At 33.7% G+C, this 12,597-nt stretch overlaps 1 protein-coding gene across 4 annotated transcripts in view; it reads right to left on the bottom strand.

Moving 5' to 3' along the window:
* The window catches only part of LOC134530408 (poly(U)-binding-splicing factor half pint), an 89,774-nt gene that overhangs the window by 55,586 nt on the left and 21,591 nt on the right, over nucleotides 1-12,597 (bottom strand). For 2 of the 4 annotated variants that reach the window (XM_063365204.1, XM_063365203.1), the window contains exon 3: nucleotides 816-890. In XM_063365204.1, the coding sequence (XP_063221274.1) occupies nucleotides 816-890 (75 nt within the window). Of the gene's footprint in view, nucleotides 1-815; nucleotides 891-2,339; nucleotides 2,427-12,597 lie in introns of all 4 variants that reach the window. The other 2 variants (XM_063365205.1, XM_063365206.1) reach the window with 2 other exon arrangements.

Raw genomic sequence — 12,597 nt, 5'->3', positions numbered from 1 at the left:
CACAATATTGCGCCCATCATAAGCTGCTCTCAATTCATCTGTTCACATCTAGGTTTTACTGTAACATCACACTTGTAGACGTAACAATACTAAAAGCCTATAAGCCTCACAATGGCATAAAACTCTTTGACAAATATAAGTTTATAAAATTTATGCAATATGTTATGTTCCGGAAGACTGACAATAGAAATTTATTTCCCGGGCGCCATTCTAACATTTAGAACTATTATTGTTACACTAAACTATCTGATGTCGAACTTACCTAGCATTGAAATAATATCAAACTTGAGAAAACAACACTGCCATTTTGCACATTAATTCACTTAAACTGGACTGCACATGCCCAAATATGATTGACTTGTAGCAGCCAATCAACAACACACGACACAGATGTATTTTCTGTTCTTTTTACGTTGATATCCTGTCGCTGTATCCAAATATTCTAAATTTATTTTAATAATGCAAAACTGACAGAAAATCATTAAAATAACGGCTATGGCCATAGAACTGTACAACACGATTTTCATTTAACTTTTTACGAGTAAATTGTGTAAGTTGACAAGTATGTTTAACATATGATGTAAAAACTATTTGTGATATGCCAGAGAATTCATAAAATAAATAACTGCTGAAAAGAGTTTATTTTTTTGAAAATAAGTTGCTGAAAAACTACAATTAGTTATCTTTGAAAAATAAGACAAAAAAAATTATTTGTTAAGTAATGAAGCACTGTAAGGCCTAACCTGAAGTTGGAGAATATTCATTAGGCACATTAGGAGCACCAGTTAAAGCAAAAGCTAGTGTGCGTCCCTTACCTGCAACAACCTGTCCCGACTGTGCCAAATTGTAGATAGGTCCTGGCAAAAATTCCGAGGCAGCTGGCTTGCCATCTAAAAGCAAGAGAAAAGCCAGTCACATGCCAGACACAGTGTGTTGCGAGCAAGTACGGACAAAATGGAAGAGCAGGCACACGAGAACACACACATGCAGACACACAGTGAGGGAACCGTCCTGGTGTTGGTGTTGCAAAGCTTCCCAGTCCATGGACTTCAAGGACCTAAAAGACATGGTTTATGATCTTCAAAACAACCAACAATAAAGTGCAGGTAGGAGTGCAAAAATTTATCACATAGACATAGTACTAATGCTGCTAACAAATATGCGTAATTTTAAACTAAGTTGCAACAAATGTATTATTAGTAATGTAGGTTCAGCAACTAAAAGTGATTAAGTGAAATATATCACATTTTTCTTATTCAATTTGGGGATAATGTATTAAACCTACTTTACCTGCCATTATGAAAAAGTGACCCACACCACAAAGCACCACTATGAAAAATAGTGTATTGTGGTCCTGTACTTACAGTTTGAGAACTTAAAATGTGTTGCAGAATACTTGCTTTAAAATGAAAGCAAATCATAAAGGGGAGCAATAATTTACATATTAAAATGACATTAAATTGTTTGTATTGTCTGGCATAAACCTAACAACTTCGGGACTTGTGTTTTAAGCAAATAACACATCTAACATTGCTACCTAGTAAGTGTAGCATTGACAGTGGAACGTGACATGACAGAAACAGCTTTAACCTCATATGATGTCATAAAAAAGACATAAGAGCTTACTACACCAATTTTGTTGAGTGCATTATTTAACCACAGTAAAATTTTTAAAACAAAGTTAAGTACTGATAAATATTAGATCAGTACTGCTGATAAAGAGGATGAATACTTAAACTAAAACAGCACAATAAAATTTATAAATGGAAAATATTTTTTTACTAATACATTCTACATCATACAAAATAAAATTAGCCTTCTTTTTTATGTATAACGTTAATATAAAAGTAATGGTTATTTGTAATATTCTGATAAATTTCTTAAAACCTTTGATATAAGAAATTTATCGAAACACAATTTTTCATGCTTTCTGTCAAAAATTCTTAATAAACGACATCATAAATCAGTTCAACTGCTGCCTTGCCTCGGTTTACAACGCCAATCAAAGTATTACTTAGAATACCCCTTTAGAGAACATAATTAGAATTTTTTACAGGCACTATAACAAGTTTTATCATATGTGCAACAGCTACAAACATGTCAAAGATTAATAACATATGTATGATTCTGATGTCACTATGTGTCAAAAATTCAAGCCGGGATGTCAAATTTAGACCCTTCTCTGTTCTAAAAACTTGTTATTGTGGCTGTAGAAATATCCATAAATAACGCCAGCTTTTCTCCTGCGCTGCGAGTCCCACATCGATGTTCTTTACTATGGGTGAGGGAGCGACCAGCCCACATGTTACTAATACTTAAGACAAAGAGTTGACCTTTACCGCAATGGATAGGAGGTCATGACGCCCCTAGTTCAGTCGGAGCGGCCGCGCTAACACCAGAGGGCTAGTTCTAGGTGCAACTCTGCCCTTCGAACAACACAGAACAAAATGGACGGAAATTAAGAAAACTGTGTTATATGTATAGCAGTGCGAGGGTTATTCACATTGCCCCGATGTTAACACATACAGTGCCCCCTGCATAACTTGCCAATAGGGCACTCACACAACACAAGAAATATACACTTCCCTTTTTGCATACGGGCTTGAATGACTACCTTACTACATGAGGATCAACCCAAAACTGGAAAAGGCAGAAAATTATTCCAAGAAACAAAGTTTCGAGATACTCCAACTAAATTGCATTAGCAGTTAGATACCAAAACAATTAACTTCATTTCTTGCATTATTCTTAAAACATATAGTCAATCATTTTATAAAATGTTTATTCATTCCTAATTAAAATAATTATTATTGTGGAATAAATTAAGTGCAAATGATTTTTTTCATTTGCATACTGTAACACATATCATTATTCTTTCCTATTTAACCAGTGAGTGGCTTGCAGTATTAGCACTTGGTATATTCTGATCTACTTTAAACAACTTGACAAAAGCCAAAGAAATATTCAAAAAGTATTGAAAGTTTCAGAAGCAATAATTTTTATTCTGCCTTTCCCAAACAATATAAATATATTTGCCTATGACACTGTCACATTAAACATGCTGTCAACACAAATACCTGGCAACTATGAAAACTAATATCTAACTACTCTCACTAAATTTGGATCTTAACTACTTAGAATTCAGCAGACTGATTATCATTCATTCACAATGTTAAAGAAATTAATGTAATTATTACCCCTATAGTAGTTAAAGTCCATTAAATAGTGAAGATGTGTGTGTAATATAGTAGATAAATACCCAAAATTATTAGAATATAAATTTACAAAACACTTTAACAACCAAGCTAACACTGAGTAAATTTTAGCTCTGTTACCACTGACTATGTACTCTGAATTGTAAGACTTGTAAGCAGTTTGTGACGAGGTTACCTTCACCAGTCTCCACTACTTGATTTGTAAGGCAGTTAATTTAATGTCTGGGTGCCAAGGCCATGCCACAATAAGTTACAACCTTAGTTTTGTCTTGTTTCGTACTTTCAACTACAATTTAGGCCCCAGACGCATGGTCATAAATTTTGATATGACATATGATTATGTGTATGAAAAAAATGTTTATTTATTCATCACTGGTCTTTGAATTTGTATTTATATGGTTTGTACTTGTTTTAATGCTGAATGTATTTCTGCATTTGTCTCGTGTATAGTCAGGAGGTCTGTGGTGCCTACTTGTGTGTGGTAACTATCTAAAGGTGGTGCCAACCTGAGGGTGGTACTTGCCTATTTGCAGTGACTACACTAATGGCATTGCAGGCCGCCATTCTCAAAAGAAAAGACGAAAGACACTGCGGCCCCAATTTTCCAAACAGTTGATCAATAACCTAGACATTCTGGTGCTTTCTGTGTATATTTCTTGTGATGAGAAAATCATCAGGCATTAGCCCTCACGTGAAGCTGTAAATTTATCAGGGTTTGATGCGAGACAATCAAAAAAGACTTGGTAATATTGTGTTTAATTTTTTTTTACAGAAACACCCTAAATGCAAGGGTAATGTAATGTAATTTGTGTACTGATGTGCCTTTGTACGAGGTGTGTTGTGATTTGTTAAAGGTCACGAGGCTCTCTCTTCTCTGCATGACGATAGGCAGTTATGTAGCCTCGTTTGTCAGTCATTGTTCATCGATAGCCAGGAATGGTTGTGTGCAGTTGTTGACTGATGAAATCTTTTATATCATTATTATTAATAATAATATTAAAATCAGTGATGAGCCCAGCCACCAAGTAACAATCTTTATATGAAAAAATTAGAAACTTCCTCAACTACCAGCGTCTGCATTAAGGGCTCATGGCGCAGCCTTAGTGTGCCTCAGCTGTTGCCCCAAGAAATGTATTCTGGCAATACTGTTGAGTTAAAACAAGACCACACGACCCAGTTTCTTTCTTTCTAAAAACAAATAGTATATTTCTGGCGCTGAGCGAAGAGCCAATAGTCTGTGCTATGATGTAAAGATGCATCCTGAACTGTATGTATTTGAAACTTAGGTATCTTTTGGGTAGATTTCTGGGAAAATACATATTGTGTCAATTACCATTTATATATATGTATAACATATTTATGGACACGATAACTGCAGTATTTTGAAAAATCACTTCCAAACTGATACATAAAATATGTAATAGAAAATCTCCGCCGAGTTCTATAATGGGCACAATCCCACCAAGAGTAGAAATAGAGGTTTCTTGAAACACAAAAAAATTACTATAGCTCCCATAATATGACCCACTGTTCTCTGTCATGCCCACCTCCTATGTTCTCCAACCGTTAGTGAGAATGTAAAAAATCGTTTTATATATATATATATATACACACACACTAGCTGCCCGACCCGGCTTCGCACAGCTATACTAATGGAAAAAAATTAAGCCACATCTCCCATTTACAGTAATGGTAAATAAAAAAAAATTCAGTGAAAATTTATTACAATGCTGTATAATGTACCGGAGAGAAAATGAATAGCACCGATGGTTTCCAGACTCGTGCATGCAATTTACAAATGATGTACCGGCACTTCGCTACGGCAGTCTACAGGCAGATCACTCTTGAGCCGCTCATTATACATGCCCCTCCTTGTGGGTACACCACTGCCGCGCGATGCCCGTTGCCATGGAGACGCAGAAGGCATGAACAATGCAAAATCCTGTTCTCATGCAGACGAAGTACCCACTGTTGCCTGGTTTTAACCACCCATGGGATCTAATTTTTGGAAAATGTCATCCTGCTTAACATAAGGAACATTATTGTGAAGTTTCAAGTCTGTAAAATATATATACTTGAAAAAAAGGGCAATTTTTGATATTTAAAGTACCCGCAAAATTTCAACGGTGATGAGGACTGCACTAACAATGAAATAGTCGTTGCCATAAGAGACGAATGAAGCATCATCAAAGCAACAGCCATTGCCATGGTGCTTTCCTACCAAAAACTGGAAATTTTGATATATTACGCCCCCGAAACTCCCCTTGGGATCGGACTTCCGCAGAAGCCGTTCTTAGTGAGCGTCTACATCACAAAATGAGTAACTATGCTAAATTTCAAGTCAATCGGGTGTATAGTTTTATAGATCTCGTGATGAGTGAGTCAGTGAGTGGTATTTCGCTTAATAAACTTCTAGCGCTTGCGGCATTGTCAACACACACTTTGTACGTGTACTGCATGTTGTATCTAACCCCCTCCAACGCATTTGATTCTAAATTGGACTTTTAGTAAGAATCCCTAATGTTATTGATAATATAATATAGCCTATAGCCTTCCTCGATAAATGTACTATCCAACACAAAGAATTTTTGAAATCGGACCAGTGGTTCCTGAAATTAGAGCGTTAAACAAACAAACAAACTCTTCAGCTTTATAATATTAGTATAGATATATAGCTTTTTGCTTTAAAAAAAAACTTAGAAAAAGTTTTATACAGCATTTTCTGTAACAATCATGAATAAATGTTAAAGAAAAATTACTCTTAAATTTGCCAAAATGTGTGTGTATGTATACATATACATATATATGTACACACACACACACACACACATATATTCAAACTAAGTCAGTAAGATTGAGTTTCCAGTGTTCGTTAGTTTCTTCGCTCCATATCGTTCATCCACCCTGCCTCGCTAGTTAAATTAGTATAAAACTATATATTTATCACATTTTGGCCAATTGCAGGCTGGTTTGTCTTCAAAAGTTAATATAAAAATTATTAAACAAAGATGTATGCAATTTTCTTTCTCTGTGTTTAATTTTATTTATTTTAAGTAGATATCAAGAGGTAATTATTAAAATATATACCAGAAAATTTATTGTGCCTACATATTTTTCCATATAGTAAAATACATCAAAATTCTGCTTTACTAAAACCTCTAAAAATTTATAACTTGTGAATTAATAAACCAATTTAAATCATTTAAACTTATGAAAACATGTTTTGATGAAAACAAAAGTGAAAAAATGTATGACAAAAGATTTTATCAAATATTAAAGAACATAAATTTTCGTACAAAATGATGGGTCCTGTACAAGTAATCAACAGAAGTTGGCAAGAAAATTATTTACTCAAACTGTGTTTATAATCAACCAAATTACATTTTAAATTATTTCATGGAACAATTGGTAATTGAAACATGCAACAAACATCAACCCAGTAACAGAGCTAAATTACAAGGAAATAAGTGAGTTGTGTAAAACTTAAACAATTTGTTGTTAAAAACACAACTTCACTATTCAACGGACTACCTTGGTTTCATCTAAGAACTGTTTGTCAATCATTCAAAATAGAAAAAAATCTATGATTCATCATTTAAACTTCATTTCCTAACACTATGGCTGAATATCAGTATATGTACATTAAATTGCCTTGACAAACCAGATAAATAATTTATCAAAAAAATTTTTTGTTTGAATAGCTAATTATAACGAGCATTTACCACCAACTCTTCCATCAAATGGTTTACTTTATTATATAGTGATAGTGATTTTATTGAAAATAATATAGATAACTGAAAACTGATTGCAAAAAAAATCATAAACCTTATGCTGCAAGCTGCTAACAGGTTGTAGCTAGTAAAACATTACTACCTGCATGTGCAACACCAACATTTAAATTATATTTTACTAGAAATCATATATGGATATAGCCAGATAAGAATAGGTGATCTCTGCCTCAGTAAAAAAAAAAAAAAAAAAAACCCCTATCAACTGTTTTTTCGCTTATGTGAGGCTATAAATAATCCATATGCATAATTCTTTTTGGTCAAAAACAAGACAAGTCATGGAGATATGAAAGAAAATTATCAAAAAAGATTATCATAGTTTTTTATATTATTTCTTTATTACAACTTAACATACAGAGATAATCCTAAAAAAAAAATCTGATAAAAGGGAACATTCTATAAAATGAAATAATAAATTTTAAATTATTTGTATTGGTTTTTATTATGTGACCACCTCCAAAAAAACCAAACGTGTTTTCATGTATTTATTATAAAGCAAAATTTTATTAATATCTGATAACACAATGAAAAAAATACAAGGATTTTTATTGCACCTTTCCGCTCAATGCATTTTTTTAACACGATGGAAGACATTATTCCAATTGATTCCAGCTGCTCGCACACGTTCAGTTACTGGCAGTCGAATGGGCCGACATTGCTTTGTGATGTGTCCGTGTGAGTTACCTGCCACTGGCTGGACTGAAGTTCACAGCCCTGTCTGTGGCCGGGCGACAACGGTACGACACGGCGGCATACGCGCGGACGTAAAAACATTTTGTCCTTTACACTCCCACAGCCTCAACAGAAATTTCCATAGCTAATGTTTGTACAACAGCCGATAGCATAGTCAGACCTGCGTGCGCATCTCTTCCCCCCTCGTATGGCTAACTGTATGCCACAGTACATCCGTTTGTCTACCGAGTTGAAACGGACTTCATGGTGTTATGCCTGTCACTCATGTTCTTTGTCCAGTCCCCACAGTTAGCCTAGTTCAAACAGAACCTTGATACTCAATTTTAAAGTGTATTATACTTTCACAGAATTTCCATGATTTTTTGAGGATTCAAGTAAATTTCCTTACTTTTCCTAACCAATTCCAACTTTCCTGACTTTGCCGAGATTTTCCCAGACTTTCCAGAAGGTGGATAACTTGATATAATTATTAATTACACAGATTTGTATAATAAAAAGTGTCCATAGTATTCTCTAAAATATTCACGGATGCTAGGTTAAGTAGTATCCAAGAAAAAAATTAATAAATTAAACTCATCATTTTGACAACCTTCTTTTATCTCCAAAACTATCTTGTTTTGGTCCAAAAAATACATGCATATAACTTATAGGCCCACCTATACAACACAGTTGATATGACTACGTCGGAGCAGATCATCTATGCTTATCCGGCTAACCCCTTTAATTTACCTTTCAAAATATTTTTTTTTGAAATGCATAAGGGTCCCACTTACAGACTGACTGATTTGACAGATTTAAGTTTTGCACTATTTATTTTACCATTTTTTTTATCCAAAATATCTCCTACATAGTCATGACACTTATAATTTCAGCCTTATATTAATGAGTGGTTATATTTTTTTTAAATATTTTAAAGGCATCACAAATTGTGAAAACAGTTCACTGTAAATGGATAATGGCATCTACAGCAAAGCACTTGGTTTACAGAAAAAAAATACTGGCCTAGGTCAAAACTTGATATTCACAGCAATTTTGCTTCAAATATCATATAAAATAAAACTTATGTCATTCATACCAACCACTAACCAGAATTACTGACAATTGCTATTTATAGCTTACTTATAAGTACATAATAAAAACAGTTGCAACATGTTCATAAATTTTAGTCAGGTTTAACTATACAGCATTATTTCTCTAGCCATAATTCAGCATTAAATAATCTCAAACCACAATTATTACAAATGGTTAATAATACTTGACAGTTAAGAAATTAATACGTAATGAATTTGGCAACATAATGTGAATGAGCTGGTGAGAAATGCTACATGAAGTACATTCAGAACATTTCAATGCAGAGCAGTAAACATGTTAGTATTGACAGCTCAATACATATTGATGCTAGCAGTGGCTTCCTTCGCCTCTGTACAAACACCATACTTCCTACATGACAAATATCTGAAAACAGTAAGCAGAACGATTCATTTTGTTGATATTGCACACACTCTTACAACTAAGCAAACTTTAATAACACAACCCATAAAATATCTTTAAAAAATAGATTATCTAATTTAGCATAAAAATTATCTCCTTTCCACGCTGAACACACAGAAGATAATGTTAACTTATAAACCACCCTTGTGACTTTCCAAACAAACTGAACACACTGCTACCCTTTAGGCCATAGACAACAAAACAAACTAGTAAATTAATAGCTGGTACATAGTGAAAGGCATTTGAACAGTAATTAGTAAGTATTAATAGCAAAGTGAGCTTTGTTAGGAGAAAATATATTTGTGATGAACTGAAATCCTTTGAGAGTACAGAGGAAACCTAAAACAATACAGAGAAATAATACAGCACAAATTGTGCTACCAGCTTGAACAAAATTAACAAAAGTAACCAGCACCATTATCTGGCCGTATACAGAATTAGGGGTAAGTCTACTGGCACTAGGAATTTGTAGTGGCAATGCATCATTCTATGCTGTTCTTTTTGTATTTAGCTCCTTTGGTAGAGAATGATATCATAAAAAAACCTAAACATATCACATTAACAATCTTACTCTATGACTGAGAGAACGAGAAAGAAAGAAAAGAGTGTCAATCACAGAAGAGTGCAGTATCCATTCAGTACCTGTCACAAGACTTATGGTGAATACATGGGGATCATAACTCATTCTATCACTCAGTTTGTATTTAAGCAATGACTTCAACAATTGCTCTTCAATAAACTTGGCTGTATTACCAGAAATTGTACACTTATAGAACTTTCACATATACCCTGCTGTTTTTCGATACTGCCACAAAAAACACTATTTTTTAATATACTGAAGAACTTAAAACAATATTTTGAACTACATGATATATTTGATGGCAATGGTGTTCAACACACATATCCCAGTAAAAGAAATTTTTTCATTGCAAAAATGAGTCCACGAAAAGAATGAAACCATAGAGCTAAATTATAATAAGCGAATCCAAGGAGTTCCCTGAAATGAGGATATGAACCAAAACAAATTTTCATCACACTAACTGCTTTTGACATCCAACAGCACAAACATGCTAGCAAAAAAAATTTCCAATCCATAAATATAAGTATAGTTATGTGACATGAATGGAAAACATGTAAATAAAATTCCCAAAACGTTAAAACCATTTAGATCGTGCCTCAAGAGTGAAGGTGGTTAATTATAGAACAGATAACAGTTACATTTGTGAAATTTTATTAACTACTTATTGTATAGCTCCTCAAAGACACAAGTACACAACTAAATAAGATCACCCTAATGGCCATAGCTTAAAGGATTCCTGAGCAGCATAAGTTCATATTCTTCTTTGTTACAGCCCACAGACAAATAGAAGAAATGTTATGTCTAGTACATAGTGAGGCTACTTAATAAAATATTGTGTACAGTGATAACTGAAGCAATCATAGGGACTAGGTGAAAATTCTATTCCCCTTATTAAGTAGACACAATGTTCTCCCCAGAGGCCCAACTAGTTTTCATTCCAGCCCCGCTGAAAAATTCACCTTTTCACTCAACAAACAGTAGCTGTTTCCAGGAAGAATACAAGAAAATATTTTCATAAGTTTAGCTGTATTCATAATTTTTCTAGATGATTACAGACTTTCACACCAACATGTTCAGCATGAAACAACACATAACGCATATAAGAATGCAGCATCATCAAATATATACATTATGAAAGCAAACATATTGATATTAGATGCTATGCTGCCAGCAGTGTGTGTTTATATTCTTATGTTTCCATTTACAATTTTTTTTCCTGCGGGGCATTTTTGGCATTTGCAACCTACCCTCATTTAAAATATAACACTTCCATATACTTTTCTGATCAAACCTAAGTTATTTATCACAGATCTTGTTTGTGTTCTAGAATTTATTACACGTTTTTACATACTTATCAGTATACATAACAGCATCATCACACATGATAATCTGGTTTTACACTGTGTTGATACAAAGACTGAAACATAGATCATGATTTTTTTTAAGGTTTGCTCGGTAATGTGAGCATTAATTTGACTGCAAATTATTAAAAATAATTATTAAGAGTTAACTGTCTAATCAACTAACACAAGTATATGGCTATTAAAATGTAGTTAATATTTTAGTATTTAATGTATAATATTACTTAATAAACCAATTTTTATCTTAAACACTTCAGTTTCTGTGGTAAAAAAGTGTTAGCCAATATTTTCTAATCATCCACTTTTTATTTATTAGTATCTTATGATAATGCACAAAAACATACAATCCCTCACCATATTGATCAGAGCTTTAAACTGCAACTGGTGAATAAAAAAATATTATTTATTGTTTATTTGGTTTATATTTATTAATTTATTGTCTTTCTGAACTTTATACAAAGACGTGATGTCATCTCTATTTACTTTGTTCTTCAATAGCTGGTTTTTGTGTGGAATATTTCAAAGAATGTTGTGATGCACAGTGGATGAAGTATAGCAGGCCTTGCAGTAGTAGTGAGTTCCTTTGCACTTCTTGTTTTTTGAGCATACCACAAATTTTCTCGTTAGACTTTTCTTCGTAGTTACTGCCAGTACAGCTAGAAAGTGTATCTCCTTACAAGAAATGGATTCTCCTCATTTGAACATTTTCCCCTGTCAGCCATTGTTTCCCTTTCAGTGTTTCCAAGAAGTTTTTAATAAGACCAAGCAAATTTCTCCCAGTCACTGTTTTGTATAGAATGTATGCATTCAGCGATGCAAGTTCTAGGAGGTGGAAAAAAACCTTGTATCATTTTATGGATTTCCTCATTAACTTGATGCAGCTGATAATCATGCCTGAGTTGTCAACTGCACCCCATGTTTTCATTGTAGTCAATAACATACTTGGGTTTCTTGAGTTTTTCAGAAATCTTTCGCTGAATTTCTAACATTTCTGCAGTTTGACAAATTGTCAGCATAATCACTTCTTTTGTCAAACCAGATGAGTGGTTCAGATGACCTGGAAGACATTTCTCCTCTCTTCAGCTTTTCGTCCATTTTCAGAATGACTTGTCTTCCTGATTGTTTTACATGCATTTGTGGATCATTCATGAAGCCACATGAAAATGGTAGAGCTTGTGTACCAGGTGTCAAGAAACACTCTCTCTCCATTCTGCCGGCAGGAATTCATTAAGTAATGTTGCCACTATATTACATGTCTTTCTCAAATTCGCCCCTTCATCGTCAATGTCGTAAACAACAGTGTAAACTATGATGTCAAGCCCAAAACTTGTTTTGCAGTCACAAAACAAATGTTTTTATACAAAAGTGACTTCCCTTCAAAGTGATATACTGTATGTATGAATGTTAACCTTCCCTTGAAAAGTATGCTAACCTTCCCTTGAAAAGCAGCAGATTTTCAACATCACAAA

The sequence above is a fragment of the Bacillus rossius genome, chromosome 3, assembly GCF_032445375.1.
Source record: "Bacillus rossius redtenbacheri isolate Brsri chromosome 3, Brsri_v3, whole genome shotgun sequence".
Taxonomy (NCBI): Eukaryota; Metazoa; Arthropoda; class Insecta; order Phasmatodea; family Bacillidae; genus Bacillus; species Bacillus rossius.
This window is presented reverse-complemented; position numbering and strand designations above follow the sequence as displayed.